Source organism: Nannobrachium achirus (assembly GCF_963921795.1).
Source record: "Nannobrachium achirus genome assembly, chromosome: 9".
In the NCBI taxonomy this organism is placed as follows: Eukaryota; Metazoa; Chordata; class Actinopteri; order Myctophiformes; family Myctophidae; genus Nannobrachium; species Nannobrachium achirus.
The window spans coordinates 46,053,301-46,079,414 of NC_137818.1; the positions used below are offsets into that span (position 1 = coordinate 46,053,301).

The 26,114-nt window shown below is 42.3% G+C and overlaps 1 protein-coding gene across 2 annotated transcripts in view; it reads left to right on the top strand.

Annotated features, from left to right (window-relative positions):
* Positions 1-1,425: 1,425 nt before the first annotated feature.
* The window catches only part of LOC308291623 (paired box protein Pax-7-like), a gene marked incomplete at both ends in the record, with an annotated part of 82,228 nt that continues 57,539 nt past the window's right edge, over positions 1,426-26,114 (top strand). For both annotated transcript variants that reach the window (XM_080733680.1, XM_080733681.1), the window contains 4 exons: positions 1,426-1,510; positions 2,611-2,846; positions 3,603-3,747; positions 4,105-4,236. In XM_080733680.1, coding sequence (XP_080589806.1) covers positions 1,426-1,510; positions 2,611-2,846; positions 3,603-3,747; positions 4,105-4,236 — 598 coding nt within the window. The remainder of the gene's footprint in view (positions 1,511-2,610; positions 2,847-3,602; positions 3,748-4,104; positions 4,237-26,114) is intronic.

Sequence of the window (26,114 nt, forward strand, 5' to 3'; positions counted from 1 at the left end):
CTACAATATGTGACATCGAAAAACTGGGTCACATGTCTGTCCGCATGAGCGTAAAGCTTCAACGGAAACTTCTCATTTGTCGTCTGTGAAATCGTCATTTCACTCAGGCAGTGCCTAATTGTTGGAGGGAAAATGTTGTGAAATCTTTGGCCATTAATTGTATTATCCAGTTTATCCACGCACAGCATAATATGAAAGTCAAATCATAGGCCTATTGTTCTCTCCATAGCACAGTTGAAAAGAAGAAGCAGACTTTTGACGTAAAAAAAGAAGAAGTTATTAACTTATTATTATTATTATTATATTATTGTTGTTGTTGTTGTTAATAGGCGGCCCATGTAAATCAATTCAATTAAGGAGATTTAGGCTATTGGCAGGAGAAAAATCAATAATTGTATCCCACAGTCTGTTCTGTAGTCCTAGGCCTATATGTCAAATTGACCATTAGGCTATACCTATTTGTTCCTTAATTTAATTAACCGAGGGAAGGGTGCATGGATCATTATAGGCTACATTGAATGAACGTGTTAGTTTACAATTACAGTCTTTAGTCTTTACAGAATCCAATTAAAGACATTAGGTTGAATGGAGACAATAACCATGTGAAAATGTTTTCTCTCCACTGAAGTCATTCAGTTCGTTTTTGTTGTTGTTCACTCGACCTGAGGCTGAGTTTGGACACTTTCCGCCCTCTACACCAAATCTCTTTTTGCCCAATGTTCTCCGAGAATATAAAGGATGCTGGCCTGGGGACTGGGGTTCAAGTGGTTAAAGCGTGTGTGCGCGATGAATGGGGAGACAGAGGGGGGAAAGTGTTTTTTGGCGTTTGAAGGCCCCTTTAACGTGGTTGTATTTGGTGCTTAGCTTGGGCCATTGGCTGGGGGAACTCCCCCCTCATGAATAAAACAAAGCCTGGGAGCCTATCGGAGCGCGGCGCGGCCCTCGTCCCTCCCTCGGCTGGATGCAACTAAAAGTTGTCCACTTCAACTACAGCACCCTGGTGCTCAGCGAGGACTTCTCATCAAAAACTAGGACCTTTTAGGAAAAACGCTGCAAAGAAATTAAGCAACCTTTGCCTGCTCGAGAGTGTAAGGGACACCCCTCCCTCCTTCCCTCCCTCCCTCCACACGCACACACACACTTTCTGATTCTTGTCTTTATTTTGGTGCATGACCCCCCCTCCCTTCTCCAACACCACCGCGCAACCTGCACAACTAGTTGTTTTTAGCGCATGGAAGAAGGAGCAGTTACATTCTGACTGAGAGTTGCACACGCTGGATGAGTTTTCTAATTTCCCTCGCTGTGTTCTTCATCTTATTTGGGACAGTCCATTGTAGTTTCATATTTTAGACACATTTCGCCGACAAGTCTGGACTTGGTTTGGTTTGGGGCGTAGAGAGAAAGCTCGGCTGTGTTAACGCTAGAATGTCGTGTTTGCCAGGAACAGTACCACGAATGATGCGACCGGCGCCCGGACAGAACTACCCCCGGACTGGCTTTCCTCTGGAAGGTAGGAGCTGGTTTTTAAATTGGATGGGAAAATAGTCTACTACATGTTTGGCCTATATTTGTATTTTCTTGAGAGGCCTATCTACAGTACACTTACACTTTCGGAGTTACAAATGGATAGATTAATTTGAGCATTTCACTGTATAGGCCTAACACGATATTTTGGGAGAAAATCCACTTATAAACTTGAACTTGAAATGTTAAAACAAATAAAATAAATTAGGATATACCGCAGCTTTTTGATAGGCCTATTATATGATCATTGTGCGATATTTTATAAACGGGAGTGTGAATATAATCTATAAGACCACTTTGTTTCCCTAACAACAAAATTTGCATTTATTAATCGTCCATGATGTGAGCGTCTCGGTCGGCCAAACTTCGTGCTCAAGTGGCCCAAAAACAAATCCCCGGCAACACGGAGCTCGACCGCAGCCAAGATCCTGGGATTTCCTCGAGTGTCCTGCTGCGAGAAATTAAAATAAAATACACAGCAAAACGAAGAATCAAAGGATTACACCAATATTTGGACAGCATGACGGTGAATAATGAGAGCGCGGACGGAGACCGCGCTCTTCACACCGGCAGGACTGAAGCCGTCAAGTGCTTTGTGATTAATGGAAAATCCAGCACAGGAGGCCACCGTTCATTCTCTACAGGACTCAATTATTTCTATAAATTAGGGCGCATATTCAGATAATTATTGCACACATAGGCCTGCGACTAAGCCTATATAGAGCGGCTTTAGCCGATTATTGGTGGCGTGCTACAGTTGTATCAGAATAGGCCCTATATAGATTTTGGTGACAGCAAATAAATACATAAATATAGGCTGTATAAATATTATATATTACATATGCATTACGTTTTATTTCTCAAACAAGGTCTATAGCATATACACAATCAAGTGTTCATGCATGCATCCATGTGTAACTACAAGATTGTGTACAAATGAATTATGTCCACACTCAAGAGGTCCAACAACCCTCGGGATGCCTATAACGAAATGGAGAACCCCCCCATACCTTGAATGCTGCAGATGTCTCTTTAATGGTGCCAAATGACTTCTCACCAGCTCCTTGTGTCGTTGTGTGTACACAGTGTCGACGCCCCTGGGTCAGGGTCGGGTGAACCAGCTCGGCGGTGTGTTTATCAACGGGAGGCCGCTGCCAAACCATATCCGACACAAGATTGTGGAGATGGCCCACCACGGCATCCGGCCCTGTGTCATCTCCAGACAGCTGCGGGTCTCCCACGGCTGCGTCTCCAAGATCCTCTGCCGGTACCAGGAGACTGGCTCCATTAGACCCGGCGCGATCGGAGGCAGCAAGCCCAGAGTGAGAATAGATCTTATTTTTTAGCCTGTCACTGTCGGGCAGAAACCTCGTATCTCCAAGTTTCAAATTTGTACGTTTTTCGCAAAGTATAGGCTAAAGCCTTTCATCATTGATTGATTGATTGATTGATTGAAGACTTTATTAGAAGTTTGCATATATGAAAAGGTACAGTTTCATGACGGTACAGTTCACTGGTACAAGGTCTACTAAAAGGAGATCCATGAAAAGACTAAGCTTATTTCCACAGGAAACCATTAGGCTATGTATCTCATATAAATAATATAAAACATAATACATGCCGTCGCACAAAAGTAGTGAAAACAGCAGTTTAAATCATTTTTTAAATGATAAATACAAAACTAACGGTTTTGGACAGGTTTCCACCCGACAACGACGATATAGGTCTATAGTATTATTGTTAGCATTAGTTATCATTATTATAGGCTATTATGAGTTGACAGCTATAGGCACACTCATCAATGATGATGTTATTACGAAAGTAGCCTATACATAACTTTAACGGCATATTTCTCATTTAACCACTGTCAATGGTTATCAATTTCTTTGTTGCCCAAATGTATAGCCCTATAGACAAAATAGTAGTTTATGTGGATGAAAAGTCCAGTCATTGTCGAACTCAAAAACCTTTAGTAAACATTTCCATGTTGTTTCTCCTCTCTCTCCCTCCTACATTCCTCGCTCTTTCCACGCTCCTCGCTGCTTGTTTCCCGGGTGCATTCATTCATCCTCAAGCAGCAGGTAGCGACGCCCGACGTGGAGAAGCGCATCGAGGAGTACAAGCGGGACAACCCGGGCATGTTCAGCTGGGAGATCCGAGACAAGCTGCTGAAGGACGGAGTGTGTGACAGAAGCACCGTTCCCTCAGGTGAGGCCTCTTCTGGTAAGACACACTTTTTAATCCACAACTATTTCTCCCTTATTAATCCAATTGATTTATAGGCGTTCATTCATCATAGCCCAATGAATTTGTTTAAAAATGTAAATTGGCTACAAAGTTCTGAGCAAAATTGAGACATGCGGTTGCCATCCAAAATACAGGACAAATAAAGGTGGTATTAGGCTATTATTACACTTATTATAATTATTTATTATAATAATTATTATTATTATATAGTAAGTATGGCTTCAACGGCTTGTTATTATATAGGCTATTAATTATTTTCTTGCTGTAAAACTAGACCATGTTTTAATTTCCCTTAGATCTATATTAGCTTACCATAGAATGCCATTCTTTCAGTGAGCTCAATAAGCCGCGTTCTGCGGGCTCGGTTTGGGAAAAAGGACGGTGAGGAGGACGATTGTGATAAAAAAGACGAAGACGGCGAGAAGAGAACTAAACACAGCATTGACGGCATTCTGGGCGACAAAGGTAGGCCTGCGTTTATTTCCTGCGCGCATGATGATGATGATGGTGCTTTCATTCAGTCATCAATTAGGAAAAAGATGTCGGGTGGAAACCTTGTATGTCCAAAACAGTTCACTTTGTAGCCCTATTTATCATTTTTTTGAAATTACTAAACTAGTGAAAACAGCCGATCTACAAAGTTGTGTGCTTGTAGATCTGCTGTTTTCACTACTTTTGTGCGACGGCCTTGTATGATGAAGCAGGGCTTTACTTTACCAAAAAACATGCACATTTGAAACTTGGAGATACGAGGTTTCTGCCCGACAGTGACGATATATGCAGCTGGATGGAAACCGGCGAGAAGTTGCAAATGGGAGTATAATTGTCGTTTTGTCAACATGGGATTCTTGATAATTTCCCCTCTTAAGATGTTTGCCAGCGAGAGACTAGAGATGCTTAATTATTTATGGTGAGCTTTCGACGGATAGCACCGGGGACTGACATCCATTTGCACAACAAACTCCTCCGGCGCTGGTTAAACGGTCCCTTGAAAGTGATACTGACAGGTGACCAATGTGACAATCAATATCAATTACCGCCAGCAGGCGACAGTTGCTCTTAAACCACAGGGGTTATGTGAGGCAGGCGTTTAAGGTCAATTTCATAGAGCTATATGAGCTATTGATGATAGGGCAAACGGGTCGGCTATTTGGTTATAGGCTTAATTTAGGGGCTTTTCTGATTCAAATAGGCCACTACTAAAAATATATAGGTCTATATTTTTCGCTGCATGTATAACCATTTAAAGCCATCAATTATTTAAACTTTATTTTAAAAGCAATATGACATATGTGTCAGGATTTATTTTCTTTGGTGGAAAATGATCAAAACATTTTATGCATGGTGGCATAAAACCTGGATGTGTTTTCTTTTTGCACTTGAGCTTGAACTTAAGCCTCCAGACTTCTCCATTGAAGGATACATATACAAAAGACAGACCCCTCCAACGCACAGCGTCTAAATTAGATGGACCATTTTCCAGAGAATCAAGAGGGATTTATTTGTCTCAAGGAGCCTATATCACTTACACGCAGAGAAATGTTTAATATTTTGTCAACATTTAAAAACTGCAAATAGAGGGACAGAAAAAAAAGGATAGTGAATAGCCGAATAATTAGTGAATTGTATGTATTTATTTTCTCTCAAGTATCATATTTGAGAGACGGTGCGTCCTGATATAGACTATCTGGTGGATGAATATTGACAGCGCTTGCTTTATTCTCAAATGTCACACCAATGGCCCACCTATGCCAGGTTGAATGACAGGTCTCTTTTTTTCTTTTGGTTTTGGATTTCTTTCTTTATTTTTCTTGTCTCACTCAAGTCAACCCCCGTTGAGTTTGTGCTCTGCACGTTTTGCTTTTATGGTGACGTTTTGAAGCCGAGTTATCAACTGTCCCCTGTTTAAAATTCTTAAAAAAAAGAGAGATCTGTCTCTGCGCTTGTTTCATTCTATCACCGGGCCTGGCATTTAATAACGTTAAGACTTATTACAGCTCGTAATGAAACCGGTGTCTGTTGAATGGGCGTCTGTGTTCGAGAGGGGTGTAATAGCTCGCAGGCATGGTAAGCAATGTATTTATCCCCTATCAGCCCCTCACTCTCAGAGTTTCAAGCACACACGTTGTGTTGAAGGGGTTTAAAGCAGATTAAATTGAGCCTTTTATTTCATTTCACTTTCATGTCTCTCCGGCTCACTTCGGCGGCTGTAGCCCCGGGCGCAAATTTATGCGATTTATAGTTTTCCCTTTTCAGTTGTTTAGACGATGTTTATATATTTATTTCATTTGTTTTACCATTTGTTTTAAGCCACACAAAATATCTCGCCCAAATCTTGGGGAGAGCACACTTCAAAGTTAGCTGACTTCCATTTTATTCCGCAGGGTTCAAATTTGGTCATAACGGGAGTGAGATTGCATTGAGTTTGATGTTTTATCACTTTCAATTTGACGTTCGCTTGCCTTACATATTTGACACGAGAGGATTGTGGGCAACGGAGGGTTCTTCTGGCCCCAATGAGCAGTTTTCTTTGGCATTGCAAGTTTACTGTAAATGTTGAAAATTAGACGGCGATGGGAAATGGCAGTATTGTAGAACTGTAGGCCTATATGCTTTGCTGTATGCATAATTGGTGTTCTATGTGCATGCGTATTCTGCGCAAACGCTTTACTGGAATTCAGAATCCACTTGTCCTTAAATTGGGCCCTGAAAGGCTTAAGCAAACCGTTTAAAAACCGAATGGCCTATATTTTCTTCCGTCTGTACAGTCGAAAATAATTTGCCATTTGGGATGGGTTTGCCTATACAGTCAGTAGGCCTAGTCAGAACAATATTGGCTTTGATTAAACCAATATTGCAGACATGCATGCCCACCCAGTAGGCTGCTTGATGGAAGGAAGGGGGCAACAGACACTTGAACAAACCAGCCGGATTACCTGAGCTCCTCGCTCTAATCAAATTGGGAGCAGTCGGGATTTGCGATTGCTGTGAGTGGGCCAGAAGCCAGCGCAGGGACAGCGAGGTGTCAGTCAGTCGTTTGCTGGTCTCAGATGATCTGTATATACGGACTGCTGCTGTTTAATCTCGTTATGGATTTAGTTTAACATCGTTGAATCGATTAGTGTGCTCTGGTTACACCAACTCACCAAGCCACCTATAAAAGGTCAGGTCAGACAATTATTTTAAATTATTTTTTTCTCACATGCAGCAGCCTACTTTGGGCTATAATGGAGTGAATTGTGTGTTTTTATGTGTCAAAAAAATAAGCTTCGGTGGAAAAAAAGAAGAGCAGAGCAGTTTATAATGGAGAGAATAATTTAAATAAATCGGAGAGAGAGAGAGAGAGGGAGGGGGGGGGGTGTGAAGGAAAGTGTGTTGAAGTTATTATAACATTTCATCCTCGGGCGTCGAGAGAGTTATTTGGTCTCTCTATACCGTCCCCACTTTTTCTCGCAGCGGTTTTCGCTGCTGGGTTGAAATTGAGGGAGACCCAAATGTTGTGTGCAGATAACACAATCGTCAGTGCCTCGTCCTGTGCTGTGCATCAATGTATTCAAGTGGGATTAACCTCCCCCTTTACCCCGCTCGGCCCGCTGCATGCATGCCTCTCTCCTAAATGTTACTGGAATTTATTTTACACCGTATACGATTTTCTTTTTTTGTAATGACAAAGAAAAGGCAAGATGCTGCGTGGGATCGAATATTACTATAATTATATTTGTATTATTGTATAGGCCTATATTATGATTGTTGTTATTGTTTATCAATGTAATAGGCCTATTATTAATAATAATATGAATGCAACAACTATAATAATTATAATATATTGATCGATCGTTTTATGGGCTGTATCTTTTATATATCTTTATATCTTTTCAAAAAGCTTTCTTAAATAGTTTTTTGACAAGCCTATTTAATGTATATTCCCCCCATATAGGGATAGCAGGTCATCTAAAAATAAACGCGTGGATATGAGGGGAGGGGGGATTGCTCCATGCTCCATAAGCACAACATAATCAAATGTATTCAAATCATTTGGAGCGGAGCTCCAGTTCCTTCACATCAAACAACCGTTTAGTTGAGGATGTCCGCTCGCTCAGGGGTCAGAGGGCACCATAGGGAGGGGCGAGGCTTCCATATTTTGTTATTTGACCTTTAAACTTGATTACATAAAGATCATGGCAAAACCTTGAATAGCCTATAGGCCTACTGTAATGGCTTAGTGGAAAGTTACCATTATAGGTTACATTTACTCTCGACTTTTTAAGGACTTTTTAACTTGTATTTTCATTTAATTATATTCTATCAGAGGCAAATATTGTACATTTTGACGTTGACATCTTACTTACGCCTATACTTGGCAGATTTAATGTTTAATTAACTGATAGGCTACATGATTATTTAGGTTCTACAGACAGCACATATAAAATCAGCCCTTGCAGCATTAAAATGATATGACTAGGCTATATATTAAAATGATTTTGAATATAAAAATGAATTCGTGACTTTATACTTGCAACGCAGTATTTTGAATTTGTGGTATTGCTACTTTTAGCCTATAAGTAAAAAAGAGAGACAGAGAAAGAAAGTAGCCTATAATATAGGCTATACGCTATATAAGTCCTATATTATAGGACTTATATAGCGTCTCTGTCTGTCGGGTAGAAACCTCGTATCTCCAAGTTTCAAATGTGTACATCTTTTCCGCAAAGTAAAGCCCTGCTTCATCACACAAGGGCAAGGCCGAAGTAATGAAAACAGCTGATCTACAAGCACACAACGCCTCGCACCGCGAGGCGTTGTGTGCGTGTAGATCGGCTGTTTTCTCTAGTTTAAATCATTTTAAAAATGATGAATACAAAACCAACGGTTTTGGACATACAAGGTTTCCACCCGACAACGACGATACTTCTTCTTCTTCTTCCCCCAGCTGTGCTGCCCCGTCAACCTGGGGCGGACCTGGTGGTTGTCATAAAAGAGGATTTCACGTCGCGTGTTTTTCAGATGTATTATTACATTATTTATATATTTTTAAGAGAAGATGAGGGAAAAGGAGGTGAGGAAAGGAAACGTCGAGGCGGCTGTAGAGGAAACCGAGAGGCTTACGGAGCCTTTGATCCTTCGCTGCTTTCGCTTATCAGAAACATTGGTGGAGACACCGCCACAATGGGACTTCATCATATTACTGGGTGCCAGCGCCGCTTTCAAGCCTGCCCGTCTATTAATTAAAACACCCCCCCCCTCTTCTTGCGTGCGCGCGTGCGTGCGTGCGTGGGGGCAACGAGGGGCCCATCTGGGCGTGCGCGATGCCACCAGCGCCAACGCGATAGTCCTCGGATCTCCGTTGAATTATGGGGTGTCTGTTTTAAAGGGAACTTTTCACTTTAATAGGGTATAGCCTTCCCTATAGGCAACACGGGCCTACTTTGGGGATGGTCTGCTGTGCAGTGCATGGGGATTTCCCTCCCGTGAAGGCTAATAATCCTCTCCTTACATCGCTGTCGGGCAGAAACCTCGTATCTCAATATTTCAACTTTTTCTTTTCATATAGGCATATTTGTTCCCAAATTAATTACCTATTTTGTCATAGGCCTACTTTGTCATATAAGATTGGTCTACAACAAGCTCAAGTGCACAAAGGCCTATCTCAGCTCATTTTGATTTTAGTGAAAAAGTGAAATCATTATTGGTGTGTGTCTGTGCATAGGCTACATGTGTTTTATAAATATTTAGCCGATGAAAAGTATTAACAAGAGCTTGTGAGTTGTGACTAAATAATAACTACATTGTTGGATCCGTTATAACACCGTTATTATAACTCAGTTAATTTTCCTCCCATTTCCTGAAAAGTTTCCACCCGAAAGCGACGAATCTATAACACAAACGTAACTCTCCCAATCTGTATGGTCGTTCTTTCTGCGCTGACATTGGGGTTTCTGTTTCTATTTTTATACGAAAGCACAGCGCGGGGCAACCGAGGGGTCGACGATGTTTGTAATTTGTTTAACCTGGTCAGCGTGATTTGGCACTGAGTCCCTGAGTCAGGCAAACGAATAGGCTCTGGAATGTAACCAATAAGCAATTACATGAAACACATTACAATATACAAAACGGACACATATTGGTAGGTCCTCATATCATTTTTATAGCCATAATTCCATAACAATGATTTTTAACCCCGCCTTTATTTGACGGTTATTTCGGATGAGGTTATTGAAAGATTGGCTACTTTATTGCGTCTGTGCTTGCAGCTAAATGCAGATGATGGCTATAGGCCTACACAAAATGTGTCTCTTCCCTTTTTAAAGATCCATCAAGACTTCATCCGTTTTGCTGGGCTGGCCTACTTGTTGATTTTCTTTTATTCCTCGTGTCTTTTGGGACTTTCTCAATGGCGTCTTTGAGAAAACAAATATATGTAAAGAGGAGCTACTAAATTGGGAAAAGGGTTTTGAATGGGAGAATAGCAGCCCACTTCTTTGCCATGGAGTGTTCAGTAGCCATCCCCTAATCCCACTTTCATTTTGCCGACAAATGCCAAGAATCTCGTCTGGCGACCCAATGGGAGGCTGATCAGCGAACAAAAGAGATGCCGTTCACAAAGAAGAAATTGGCAAAACGGGGTTGAGGGCAGTCAGAAGCCTTGGGCACAGCATTAATGCTCCGTTTGAAAACGATACACGGGACAAAGGATATAACGACCTCGAGGAGAAAGAAGGGGCGGAAAAAAGCCTAAACAACAATATGGCGAACACAAATTAATAAAATGTCACCGCTTTTTGTTCTTTAATTGAACCCTTGGCGAGACCAGTCAGAGAATTCATTCCAAGGTCAGAAAACTCCTTCCTGGAGTTGCCCTGTTGCTGTGCGTCTATAAGACAGACACGGTGTTTATTGTCTATGCGTGTCGATTACCCTAATTGCCCTAAATGCACAACATTTAATCAGCGCGTCAGTAGAGATGTTCTATCAGTTCACTTTGAAGGAGACGTTCTGTATGTTTCAATACAGTTGAGAAGAGCCTGAGGAGTCTCGTTTTGTCCGTCTGGTTGACTTGATATTTTGTGCATGACTGATTCATTAGACCACTGCAGGGATTTGGCATTGGCTGCAGGGGCCTGGTCTCTCATGGAATTCATCCTATTAAAATAATATAGCTTTGGTGTGACAAAACAGGCGACATGCATGAATGTTGGATATATGTTATTGTTATGTAATTTTAATTTTCATACCAGCAATCAAAGTATTATCTGTTTTTATTAAATGGTACGCACCAAGTGTTCAGCACATTATGAAGTATCAACACGCACGCACGCGCACGCACGCACACACACACACACACACACACACACACACACACACACACACACACACACACACACACACACACACACACACACACACACACACACACTGGCACAGAATGTATTGTCACAATGACAAAATAAAATACTTATTTAAAACAATTTATTTTATAGCCGTCAGCAGATGATACAGTACCACATAAATCAATATGTAACTGCACAATATTATGGTAATGTATTATATATCCATATGGAACCTGAATAATAAGAGTTACTTGTTCGGCTGAATTCAAGGGTGCATAACTGATTGCACCTATAGTCCTTTTAATGTGAAGGTCGTGGGGAAAGTGTTCCAAGCAACAGAAGGAATGACACTATGAATGAGAAAAATCATGTCTAAAATCCTGTTAGAAATTTCCTGACAATAGTCTTTCTTCCTGTGCGGCTATTAGATAGCTTATTCATGGTATTCTCTATCAGCCCTTGGAGTAAAATCGCATTCACAAAATGCAGCCGTCCAGTGTAATTGGCTATGAAATGACCTTAAATATACAGAGATTACGGCGCCAGCCATAAAGGCCTTGCAGTTCCTTTTTTTATAGAGAGAGCAGACGTTCACGCTGCTGAGGTATGAAAGTGGATTACTTGCTATTCCAAGTCATTGCATTAAAATAATTTGTGCCACACATTTAATACACTATCAGGGAATAATATTAGTACTTGTAAGCCTAAGAGTTACTCTCTCTTACTGTATGTTCATGTAGATTTTGGGTTTATAAATGTATTTTTTCTTTAATCTAACAAAGACTAATGATACACGGTACACCCAGTGTATGTGGGATACCAAGTTTCATGATTAGATTTTACGCAACACTGACTGCCTATAATGAGCAAGTGACACATCTTTTAAGATATTTGGGGATTTTAGTTGAATCATTTCTGGTGTTGAGTGGAATATGGTTTGGCAAAATATTTAACAATGGAGAGTGGTTTTCAATGGAGTGTCAAAATCAGCTGTATCCTGATTTGAGGAGGCATTAAATTGCATTTATTTTCTCTGCTTTTATTTAGCCTCATTATCCATGTTGCATTTTGTTTATCAGCTCTTTAACTCTTTTTTTTTTTTTTAAGATTTGTTTTTGGGCTTTCATGCCTTTATTGATAGGACAGACTGACAGGAAATGGGGGGAGAGACATGCGGCAAACGTCGTCCAGATCGGGAATCGAACCGGCGACGCTGCCAGGCATCCATGCCTATGTGGCAATGCCTACGTCGTATGCGCCTGGACCAGTAGGCCAGCGAGCGCCAGCTCTTTAACTCTTAAGCCCTGTATCATTAGGGAAAATAGCGGATCTAAATACTCACTTGTGCTTGTAGATCTGATAGTTTTGAAAACGTAACCTTTAATTGATCAAAAGTCATGTTAATATACAAGAGAAACAGCTCAGTCGACAGAGCTGATGTTAAAAACATTTTGAAATGCAAGCAGGATCTTTTCAAGATTTCATCTGACAATAAGTTTATGTTTGAACTACTTCTTGGTCCTCTTTTTGCAAATAATGAACTACAAGGCAATTATTTGAGTTTTGTCATTTAGCCTCTTTGCCCTGTGCAGGTGTTTGGTGAGGATCTGGGTGTTGACTAAAACAACCTTTATGTCTGCCTTCCAACACAGTCTAATGACAAGCAGTCACTAAAGAAAGAGAAAGGAGGGAAAAAGAGTGAAAGTGGTCGGAGGCCAGTCTTTTATTTGTCTATAGGCTCAGTTTAGCTATTCTGGGGAGTTGATGAACTCCTCTAAAAGTTTATTAAAGGGAAGGAAACAATAATATAGCAAAAGGCTTCAGTCAACCATGCTGACAGTTTATAAACTAGAGGCCATTGTGTCTGAGAGGCAGATTCATGAATACCTCTGAATGGGCTCTCTCAAAAGTGACACGATCGAGCAAGACAACGGGTGAAACGCTAAAAGGGAAGGCTTCACGATTTCGCTGGCAGGTCGATTGATATTTCTAATTCTTCTTCTTCTTTGCATTAATGTACATCTGCAGGGGGAGGGGTCGCTCTGGTGGAGTCAATGCGGCAGGCAGGCTTCGCTGGCTTTTTGGTGTGTTTGAAGTAAAGCCTTGTGTTACGCACGCCCACTCTGGGCAGCAGGTGTCTCCACACTTGGAGGGAAATATGCTAATCAGAGAAGCGACAGAAAGAGAGACCAGGGACGGAGGGAGAGGGAAACATTTACTTTTCGCAGTTGGGGTGACACATCAAGCTCCAACGCTAGTTGAACTGTGCCAGTGCATTTGATTTCTTGTGGAACAGTGATTCTTGTGGATTTCATGTTCAAGGTACTACTGTACTACTGTATGTACAATGAGTCAACATTGTTTCATTCTAGATTGTACAGTTACTAAAACAATTGACAACTTTGTTGGTAGTTGGAATTAAAGAATGGGCGTCAGGAAAACATGTGAAATTATTATTTGTTTACAACCATGTACATGTACAATTTTTATGAAGTCATACATATACATGCAAATACATATCTGTAGACCTTAAGAAATACCCCACTAATGGTTAGAATCTCTTCAACTTTCATTGATGCATTTGTGCTCTTCAGATTCAATGTTCCATGCTCTGGGGCCTATTCCCACAGGTGGATCTACATGGTTGATATAAGAACAAGTAAAGATGAGGTGAGATAATAGAAATGTATAGTTCAAATAAAGACAAGTAGTTTATCTTATAAATCGTGTACATTATCTGTCCTGCACACAATAAGCATAAGGATCTCAAAATCATGGTTAAAATGTGGTCAGATCTTGACAAACGCTGTGTGTATATGCATGGAAATTGATTCAGGGTCCTGAATTAAATGGTGCAAAGAACCATGGACTGATTTAGCATCATTGGGACAATGACTTGTGGGTGAATACAGACAAGGCTCGGCCCTCCTATTCCCAGGGGATGTGACCTTGCAACATCCAGGATTTGCAAGGCAACAAGCGATAGCAGGTGCCACCATTAGCAGCATATAGTCAGCCATTGAGGGCTGTCAGGTTCCAGGGACAAGATCCGCTGGTCAGTCCAAGAGGAAAGTGTGTAGGTTGGGAGGGGCTGGGGGTGCTGATTGTGGGAGTAGATTAAGGGAGGAGTTACACTTGCAGACTACTATTAAAACACAAGAAACAAAAGAAAAAGGCAGCAGAAGTTCTTTAAGCGTGTTAAACTCTGGCCAGAGACCACAACAGCCAAACTTCTTTCTACATTTCTATTTTACCGAGCGAAGGGATCTAGTTCCTCGCTGGCTCAACAAATACGGTTTCTTTTTTTATTTTGTGAAAAGTAATGATAATAATATCAGGTGGGAATACATTATATGTGAGACATGTGGTGGACAGTTTAGACTTGTGCCTCTCGACTCCGGTTCTCTCGATCCAGACAACTGTTACTGCCACTCTTTTTTATTTTGCATTGAATTTCAAAATCAGTTCCCGATCCAGCAGAATGAAAACCAGCCAGTATGTTTTAGTCCTGGAGTTGAGAAGCACTTTACACAGCGAGACAGGAAGAGGCCTGCTTCTAGCTCCACTGTGTTCTTAGTTAGCTCGCAGGAGGAGGTGATTTAAAAGGACAAACGCTGGTTTGTTTCCAGGTTGAGGTCACTGGATCCAACAGCCTTCTGGCTTCCCATTTGGCCCAGGGCCTGTGCTGCATGTCATCTCCCTCCATCATCCTCCACATCACCGTTTAAGAAAGAAAATGCCCTCAAATAATCTGCATTGTATGAATGGACCACAATCCCTACATATTTGCAACAGATACATGTGAAAGACAGCATTTTATTAACTCAGAGATCATACATTTATACTTTCTGAGAGTTACAAATGGATAAATAAACACTGAGGATTTTAATCTTCCTCTTGCTGCTTATTGCAACAACAGCGTGAAACATTTAAAATGTCACTCAAGCTCTTCATACAAAAAAAAAGTATATGCATTGATGGGGACTGCTAACGGGTCTTTCAAACAAGCAGCCTTTATTTGACCATAAACCTGTCATGTTAACGCTGCTGCCTGTTGTTTATGGAGTCGCTCCCTGAGTTTATTAGACAACCATGAGAGGACAGATCTTTGGGAAGCCACATTGCAGCTGCATACACCCCACAACAACTCTGGCCCCACACATGTGGATGTCAAAACGTCCACACGTCAAAACAACTGTATAGGCTTGGTGGGCATATGATGAAATACAGTATAGTGCCTGACTGCCTGTTGAAATCAAGGGAGCATGTGACATTTGATGGAGAGCTTCCCTCAGCTTCTATTCGTGTGATTCGACAATAAATCGATCCTTTCCTGCTGTTTGCAGTTCACTTTCGTGGATAACGTAGCAGTCTTCAAATGGACCATTATGTGTCTTTTTTACACTTTCATAGTAAAGCGACCCAAGTAAAACCTCTCACGTGTGTGGTCGTGTTGTGTTTAAATCGCCATCGACTTGCGCTGTGCAAACTTTGTTTCCTCAGATTTCTTAACTTTTCATTGTCAATCCAGGGAAGATTGTATGACCCTTGCAGTGCAGGAAATGACTGATGCGACACAATCTGTGAAGTTTAATGGAGTTGAAGCCGCATGTCCCCTGGGTGACTGGCTTATCCTGACCCGGGGAGTCACGACCTGCTGATGCTGTGTCTATGACTATTAAAAGCCCTTTACTAGAACCCCTGCTGTAGCCTAGCCTACCCTTCATCATGACTTCATCACTTTATCTTGTTTGTTTGTCTATTTATTTATGTAGGCCAGTGTTTCTCAACCTTTTTTCTGCATGGGCACACTTTTCATGTCCCAAGAATCCATGGGCACACAAACATAATAGGGGGGTGTAAATATCATCACTGTCGGGAAGAAACCTTGTATTTCCAAGTTTCAAATTTGTACGTTTCTTCGCAAAGTAAAGCCCTGCTTCATCATACAAGGCTGTCGCACAACAGTAGTGAAAACAGCAGATCTACAAGCACACAACGCCTCGCGGTGCGAGGCGTTGTGTGCTTGTAGATCGGCTGTTTTCACTAGTTTAAATCATTTTTAAAATGATAAATACAATACTGGCTTTCAAGCAGTTTCAAAGGGCACACTTGAACCTTCTCAGGGACACACCAAAGGTCCCAGGCACAGTGGTTGAGAAACACTGATGTAGGCTATTGCTTGCTTGCTTGTCAGCCAGAAGGTTCAAAGAACTTCCAAAAAAATGTTTTTTATCAATGTTTGAGGTTCAACTGACAGAAAGCCCAGTGAAAATTGGTAGGTGAAGTAAAAAAACAACTCCTGAATTTTATGGCCAATGTGTAGGAAAACGAACGATCATTTCCGAGGTCAACGCTTCGACGCAAGGAAACATGGCATGTATAATTAAGCACACAGGCGTGTGTCCAGTTTCACAGTCGTGATTGGGAGTTAACACCATGGCCCAATTGGTCTAAGAATCAACCATCCACCCACGCCACTTACGGCCATAAAATCTCCCATTTTCTGCTCTTTAGGCTCTTTGCCCCCGGAATCTTTTGCCCTCGCTTTATTTATGTGTGTGTATGTGTGCGTGTGTGTGTGCGTGTGTGCGTGTGTGTGTGTGTTTTGCTCTCATGCACAAAGACAATAAACATGCACCCAGAGTGTTACAAATCAGAAATTTGCGCCCTCCCCTCCCCGCCGACTGTGACGGCCAGTGTGTGAGCAGCCGTTCAGGGGCCAGCCAGCTGCGAGGGGCTGGTGGTGGGTGGGTGGGTGGGTGGGTTTGGGCTGGGGAGCCGTGGGTTCAGCTTCAAACAGCGGGGCTTGTCTTACAGTTTTAACTAATGGGCTTATTTATGCAACTGCTGGCACTCTCCCCCTCTGACTATGCTCATAATATTCACGCTAGCCCACAGGGATGGGACGATAATCGTTATCATCGTGTATCGTGATAAAAGACACTTTTATCACGATGATCGTGATAAAAACAATAATTGTATCGTAGAGCTACCAGACCAGGAATGTGACATGCTGACAGCTTATAGAAAGAAAACTACATTTTATCGTGAAATCGTCCTCAATCATTCACTGGGATCAATTCACCTTTTATTTGCCGAGCTGGATATCTGATACCACTTAAACCCTTTATAATTCGTAAAACTGACCCGGAAATAACGTACTTGATACTGTCCTTTTTTTTACTCTTTACCAAATCTCTTTGTCAAACATAGCCGATCTATAAGTTTGCGGCGCGTAGTGAGCTAGTAGATCAGCTATTTTTTGCAAATGTTCTGCCCCAGGATAATGGATGTTGGGGATATTTTGACTATCGCAATAATTGGTCACAATAATCCTGAAATGTTCATATCGTCTCATCCTTACTAGCCCACCACCACAACGACCACCACACCATGCATGTCCACTACTGTTACTCCGTCCATCCATCTTCCACAAACACGGCATCCATTTTTCCCACTAGAACACATCTCCGGCGCGTCACTTTTAGGATGTCCGTAACTGAGTGCATGGGTAGAGAGTCCGGCTAGGAATCAGAAGGTTGCAGGTTTGACCCTTTGTTCGTCCAGTCTACGTGCGGAAGTGTTCCTATAAGCAAGAGACTTGACCCCTAAGAGCCATCTGAGCAGCCATCTGCTGGGTGAAGCAGTAAAAGTAATTCCTCCTCCCTCCTGAGGACAGGAAAATACTCCCTTTCTTTAAAAAGAAAGTTGATCAGAATCAATTGCTGTTTTTTATTATTATTAGCATTTCAGGTTAAAGAAGAGAAATAACATGTGTTATCTAGAACGATATTAATGTTTTGTTTGTGTTCTGTGCAACAGTCTATAGCATTGACACTGCTGCATGCACACAGCAATGACAAAGCCCTGATCTCGTCTTTAGTCATAACTTGACCAGCTGTTAACCCAATCCATGTCAATTTGCTATGAACAGGGGACAGGCCCCACGACTAGAGCGAAGAAAGCTTTTTTCTCCCCCCTTTTCTATTTTTTTCTTCTTCTTTCCAGCCTGGTATTAAGAGGCTGCTCCCCCAACAGAGTGACAGGGCATCAGATCAAGTGCTCAGCTATCCGTCCAATAAAACAGAGTCGGGGGGGCATGTGCATTTCAAAGCACCTTTTAACCATAATCTGCAAAGAGACTCAACAAGCCCAAATCACTTCTTTAGTTTGCGGGTGTAAGAAACTCCACTTCTGCCATTGTTAATCTGCTTTTTTTTCCTCCTTTTTTCCCTTCTTTCAAAATAAGATTATTCTATTGCTCTGTAAAACTTTTCGCATTTGCTTTCTCTAAGCCCCCGGGCTGTCCACTGAGGGCTTTAGTTTGTTCAGTGTATCTAAAAAAAATGCCTCTTATTATTTATATTTACTCGCAGTCATAATCTATATCAGTGTTTATATTGACAGTCAGCAAATTTCTGTTTATGCTGCTATATTTTTATCAGTAACTAAAGACACTTGCGTTGCCACCGCCTGAGGAGGAAAGGAGATAAAGACTTTGCCTTTAATAACTGTTAGTTTGCTAAGACATAATGCCTTGATAAGGCAAACATCTTTGTGAGGGCTGGATTGAGTTCAGTGCCAGTTCTGTGTTTACTGCGAGGACAGGGTTTGTCTGAGAACTGTCCTACAGTGGTGCTCCTTGTGGCCATCTGGTATTCCTGTGACCAGGGACGTGCAGAGAATGTTAGAGAGGCAGCGGCTGAAATTTCTAAAAGGGGATTTTGGTGAAAATATCGAAAATAGCAGACCTCCAAGCTCACAACGCGTCCCTTGGAGGTCGGCTATTTTCGGTGCTTGATACCACACTGAACTAAGTATAATCAAGTGAATACTGGAGATGTGGTGTACAGCATGGATGTCTACACAGAGAGGGCAATTCTTTCAACATAAGATGCTGCATTCAAGTTGGACAAGGCAATTCTCTTGAATGCTAGCTGCCTTCAGGTATGGCATGGAAAGGGGGGCATTTGCATTTCTTTCACCATAGTAAAAATCAAACCTCGGTTCGAAGTGAAGCGGTGAACTGTTATTCTATGTGTTCTAGAGTTATGAACTCTGTGATCTGTACATTCTTTATATTCTGAATGAATGAATGAATGATTTTATCTGGAGGGCCGAATTGTCATGTGAAGCTTGACCAATCCTCAAAGTATCCAATCATCAGAGCGGGACGGACACTACACACATATTCTGGACGTACGGGACAGATAAAACCTGTTCATTCTGGACTGAAATGACCATATATGGACATGAGGTGACAGACATTTTGTTTTTGATAAAACCTGTTCATTCTGGACTGAAATGACCATATATGGACATGGGATACACATTTTGTTTTTGAAAAAACCTGTTCATTCTGGACTGAAATGACAATATATGGACATGGGACACACAAAGCCACTCCTTGGAAGCGGCTTTCACCGCTTCAAAAATTGTATTCATGGTCTGGAGAGGGCACTTTTTACAGACAGGATAAAAGGGCAGGGGCTCAAGCCCCCTTTGATGTCTATGTGTGCACGTGCCTGCCTGTGACCATTATCGTGCTTCCTTTCAAACCGTCCAATTTCTCAACAGCACACTGAGAAAAAAAAGGATCTACAAGCTCACAAATTGTTGCTCTGCAACGTGTCATAAGCTTGTAGATCTGCTATTTTCAGTGCGCGACACAGCACACAACATATAGTAGTAAAGTACAAATCAGACGTTAAAACTGCCTACTTCGCACACTCCACTTTGGGTGTTTACGATGATTTTGTTTTTGCTGAGCTAGTTGTGACTAAATGCCATTGTTTTTGTGCTATTTCTAAACAATGGCTGGAACAATGCTGAAGTCCATGAATGAGAGAGTATACAGTATAGCTGCTGCTTCTAGCATGGTGCTAGTCTCGGCTTCTGATGAGTTTTGTGTATGTAGGCCCACTTGGGCTTGGATTTCAGGTCCTTTGTTGGTGGATTGGGTTCTGGTGCCAGTTGGCAGATTTTTCTCCACTTCTCTTTGTGTTATTTCATAATTTTATTACTTTGGCTTTGACCTCAATTAGTCAAATCTTCAAGACCACAAAATTACGGCGTTCTATTTTACATACAGGGATGATGAAGTGAAGGCATTCTTTTTGTCATTTTGGATAAATGCGAGCATAAATGTGCAAAGCAGATATTATTGTTGTTGTTCAATTAGGTGAGAAGAATATTAAATGCCTTCAGGAACAGACGCTTTGCTGTAAATAAACACCTGTCTTTCCAAAAGGAATCTTTTTTTAAACTGATAGTTAGTTGCTGTTTACAAAGCATCCTTAATGTTTGGGAGGTCACTGTTCAAAGGATAAAAATGCAAATAATTTATACATTTAAAAAAATATTTCTAGATTAATGATTAATATGTTTTAAACTATGAAATTAGATAACACTGAACACAGCTGGTATTGTAATATCGACCAAAGGAATATCACAAGGTCAACACACTATATACCAACATTTTACTTGAAGGCTAGTATACGCAAGCTTATATATCGTCACTGTCGGGCAGAAACCTTGTATCTCCAAGTTTCAAATGTGTGCGTTTTTTCGTAAAGTAAAGGCCTGCTTCATCATACAAGACTGTTGCACACGACTAGTGAAAATAGCAGATCTACAAGCACACAACGCCTCGCACCGCGAGGCGTTGTGTGCTTGTAGATCGGCTATTTTCACTATTTTAAATCATGTTTTTAAATGATAAATACAAAGCGAACGGTTTTGGACATACAAGGTTTCTACTCGACAACGACGATATGTTCATTGCCTCTTTCTCCCAACAGAGAGGTAATTGGCGCCACCATTTTTGTTTCGCATCTAGTGTCAAATCTGGTTTGCCTTCTGCTTCAAATAAAATTGACATTGTCAACAATTAGGTGTCCTACCCAACACCAGGGTCTAAATGTCTCAAAGGAGACCACCTACACCCACCGCAGATGTGTTAGTTATAATGTATTAACATACTCGCCATACAGATCGACTAAAATAACGTGTTATTAATAAAATAACTACTTGGATTGTAGCTTTAAAGATCTGACCCACATTCTAGCAACTCATTCTAGTATCTCCTCCATGTTGCGGCGCTGCTCTGCCCGACCGTTCTTTCCTCCCCCTGAGCACTCAGATTTGCAGGCGATACTTTGTCGCGCTGCTCGGGCGCAGAGAGTCAATATGTCAGCGTTTATTGATGGTCTGCACAGCTCTGCAGGGCTGGAAGGCCTCTTTTCAGGGCCAGGCAGGCCCCCCGAGGTGCTGCCTCTGTTCGGCCCTGAATGGGCCGGGGAGGTTTCGGGAGTCCCTCCGTTGTTTAAGGTGAGCGCGCTCTCACACACAGACGCGGGGGACAAGAAAAGGCCCGTCCAAAGAACCTTCAGAGCCGTGACAAGATGGCTAAAAGACCATCACCCATCACCTCTTCTCTGGGATCCCTTCTTTTCATTCACTCCCTCCTCTGAACCCCTCCAACCACTCAGGGAAGCAGAAAAAGGGGTGGTGGTGGTGGTGTGGGGGGGTTATAAGTGTACGTTGTGAGTGTAGTACCATCCTTGCATGGTGATTCCCCCCCCCCCCCTCCCCAAACACTCTTTTCTATTCTCTTGTCCGGGCTTCTTGGAATGAATAGGAAGGCTGTGAAGAAGAGTTTTTCCCCATGAAGAGCATGCAGATTGCCTTTCAGGGGTGTTGAGTAAAACAGTTGTTTTATGCTAACATCTGCTCAAAAGAATCCACAGAAACATCCACAGTTCTCCAAATGTTTCTCCATGCGCGACAAAAGCGACGTTATGTTCAGATTCCAATTTTCAATGCATTTTTATATTGTGCTACTTCAGGATTTGGCAATAATCTTCACACAAATGTTTATAAAAAAAGAATAACTACAGATACTACAGTTAGATTGATAGATGCAGCTAGTGGTTTCAGATCTTTTTTTCTCTGTACTCTTTTCCCTCCAATTTAAGAAATCATTATGATATGAGTTCTCTTTTCATTTTACATTTCGAATTGAATGAATCACAGGCGAGTTGACCCCACGCCTGATCCCCTCCTACCTCCTCTCTGCACACAAGTGTCAGAGCTCTAGAGACAGGTTTGGCTAAATCCAGCCCCAAGGCCAGAGAGATAGTAGAGAGACAGATGCTTGTCAGAGATAATACATCATAATGCCGCGTGTGTACTATACCCTTTCTCTGTCTCTCTACTGCTTTTAGGTCCGACACAAAGAACATGTTTGTGGAATGACTACAAAAAAATCTGAAGCATTTAGAGTCAATCTCAAATGTACTGCAGGCTCTTCTTTTTTTTGACAGGGTGGGGGTGGAGTTCTTCTATTTTTTTTGTGGCTGACATTTATTGAACAGAATATTGTTTTTAGGGTAGACTGACTCTGGTCACTGGTGCTTGTGTTACAGAAACTGAAAAGCGGAGCTTGATTGTAATTATACTGGAACTAATATGCTTTTCAAAATGACCCATAATGAGTTTCATGCAGCTCTCCGGAGCTCTGACGGTCTTTGTTTCTCTCTGTCTTGGTCAACGTCCGGAACGAAATACGCCTGGTGTCAACATTCAGCACACAGAAAAAACCCACAAATCACTGTTTGCACAATTGCATTATTATTAGAGGCAATTAGGCAATGTGAGCGGATTATTCTGTGTCGACTGAATACCTGTAATTCGGTGTGGCACTGAACTCTGTTTTATGGCACAGTCCTTGACAACAATGGCATATCTACAAGCTCACAAACCCGCCGCGTCGCGAGTCTCGCGACACAATGTGAGTTTGTAGATCTGCATTTTTTTGGCGCACAAATTTGTTGGTCAAGGGCCTCTGTTTGTTCCACTGAGGTGCAGAGAGAGGGGAAGGAGGGGACATCACGCGTTGATGTGAGGTCTGTTCTGAAATGATAGCATCCGAATCCAAGCTCCAGACCCCATTCCAGCCCCCACCACCACCCAATGCCTAGTGTACGGCAGTGAATAGCAGTAGATAACATTCACTGTCCATAATATGATACTGTGTCCCTCAAGGCAGCAGTTCTCAACTGATTTTGTGCTGGGACCCAATTTTCTATGAAGTCTACTATGAAGTGCAGGACCCGACGATATTCAATAATGCAATATTCCTTCATTAAAGCTGGTCTTTGTCCATGACCCAGTTTCGGGTCCTCAACCCAGTGGTTGAGGAGCTGTGCTCTAAGTAAGTGATGTTTACACTGCTGAAATATTTTAGATAAATACAGTGGTATGAGATGGTGAGACCACTTATTTCATTCTGTGGGCTTACAGGAACAGGTGTTTAGGCATCAAGACAGGTGTGATGGTTACAGCAATTTCCGAATGCTTCTGGCTTCCGCCTAACTTGTCTGTAATTCAGATGCTCTGAAAATCAGTATTAGGCTAAATAAGGCAGAGCCATTAATTTCCCGACTTCCATATCCCCTGTGAACAGTTATTTAAATAACTCCTTACTGGAAAAGAGATGGAAATGTGAAAATATGTTTTAAATACTTCTAAGATATTTGTGATTCAAATACATTTTCACGAACACTGTGTTGTGATTGGTCGATTGCCTTCCGGTCTGTAAAGAACGTTTCAGTGAAACGTTCTCAAATTTGAACAGGCTGTATATTAAAAAAATCACACCTGTGTGAACTGAGCGGTGGTCGCGGAGGCTGCGCAACAGCACTACTGGGTAACCCCCCCCCCCTTCCCCCCTGTGTGTGTGTGTGTGTGTGTGTGTGTGTGTGTGTGTGTGTGTGTGTGTGTGTGTGTGACTGTGTGTGTGTGTCTCTGGCCTGAACAACAGCGCCCCTCCCTTAACATGTGTGGTCAGAAAAGGTACTGCAGGCTCTGCAGGCTACATACAGACACGTATAGGAGACGGTGTAACCACCGCTCAAAAAGAAGAAGATATAGGCTGGTTTGAGAGCCAACTTGGCTACGTAGGAAAGACATGCCTAAACTTAACACTTACTGGCAGCAGTGGCTTCTTCCTGTTATGACAACAACAACAACACGGTCCCATTGGGAAACACCATAAGCAGAATTAACAAGCTCATTTATTGACTGTAAAACGACAGCACAGCACAGGGAAAGTGTTAATCTTTCTTCCTTTTCGGTTGCAAACTTACGAACGCTCCAGACCCCTGGAGGACACAGCATGCACTCCAAGGTATTTAATTAGCTGCTAATGTGGTGATAAACATGGAGACGTCTGACATCTTCCTTTATCGCTCTCCCTAGAACACTCAAATGGAATTACAGATGTCTTTGTTCAGTAATCGGAATGTCTCTTGTTTACTTCAAGGATGAACAACAGCGACTCAACAGCCTTCAGTTTGACCACTTTTGATCATTTTGGTCGAGGCTGTTTTTCATTTTTGAGTGCATGCATGTAAAATGTAGTGCCGATGATTTGATGCAAAGAGGCCCACAGATGCATGTGTGTAGATAGATACACAGGCAATAGCATGTGTTATTTATGCTGGGGCACATTCGCCATGCGGCTCCGTATGTGGCGAGTGTGGGAGCCATGCATGGTCCCATTTGCGTGATAAGACCTAGCATGCCAATCGCAGGATCTGGCGAAGACAAAGATGATGTCCAGGTTGAGCCTCTCTCATATCGGCTCTAGGCGTCTGACTCATTACCATAATCTCTGGCCCCCATTATCGGAGAGAGAGAGAGAGAGAGAGAGAGAGAGAGAGAGAGAGAGAGAGAGAGAGAGAGAGAGAGAGAGAGAGAGGGGCATCCACTGGCCTGTCAAACTTTATTTTGTTCCATCCCAGCGATGCTTATTGTCCTGCCACACAGTGCCTGTATGGAGCTGCTGGCAGTTTGTGATACCAAAAAAAACGTGCAGTAGGTTAAGGCTGCCACCTGGACATTGCCGAGCAGGGACAGAGGGGGAGAGGGGGCGAGGGAGAGGAAGAGAGAGAGAGAGAGAGAGAGAGAGGGTGGCAGAACATACCCACCAGCAATCACACAACCTGCCAGTCCCTTTAATTTACATTCCAAATCATTTCTTAGATTTGCTTTCCAAGCAACACACAAAAAAATTCCAATCCTAAAAGGTTTAAGAAAAATCATGAGATGGAGTGTGTGTGTGTGTGTGTGTGTGTGTGAGTGACAGAGAGAGAGACCCACACACACACACACACACACACACACACACACACACACATGCACAGGCACACAAGCATACTGGGGTTTGATAGCGATGAAATTCTAAGAAAAAGCATTAAAGGAAGGAGACAATGTAATGTGGGGCAAGAGAGGAGAAAGAGAAAATGATGCAAGGGAAGGATGTGCCATTTTGCAACTCCCCCCCCCCTCTCTCCCACCAACCTCTGCCCACCCTTCTTCAGCCCCCTTAAATCCACACATGGAGGGAAAACAAACATGGAGTTGACGCCGTCGCTGGAATGAAAAGGCTGCGGCGGCAGCGACTGCGCCGTGCCTTTCTGAGGAAAAGTGATCCACAGCCCGCTGCACCGGCCTCAAGTGTTGTCACGCCGCGTTAGCGGCAAATCGCTTTGCAGCAGCCAGCCCAGCCCTTGCTGCAACCCCCACCCTCCACCTCAGGGGCGTCACAAGGGGGGGGGGTAAAGTGGGTCTGAGTTACCAGGGCCCAAGGTGGAGGGGCCTTCATTATTTTATACTTTACCTATTGAAAAATAGCAGATCTACAAGCTCATAGTAGATCTGCGAGCTTGTAGATCTGCTATTTTTGAAAAGTCGTGAAAATGTGTGCAAATCGTTGCTTCAAATTTTGCTTCTGGGGGCGTCCCTGGAACTAAATATTTTGAGATGGGGGTCCGTGGCCAAATACATGTCATCTTGGGGGTCCTTCACATGAAAAGTTTGAGCACCACTGACATAGAAATCCTTCTAATATTTTTCAACAATAGCAGATCTACAAGCTCGCAGCGCGGCACTCGGTGCCGCGCTGTGAGCTTGTATATCTGCTATTTTTCAATAGTTAAAGCACAAAAT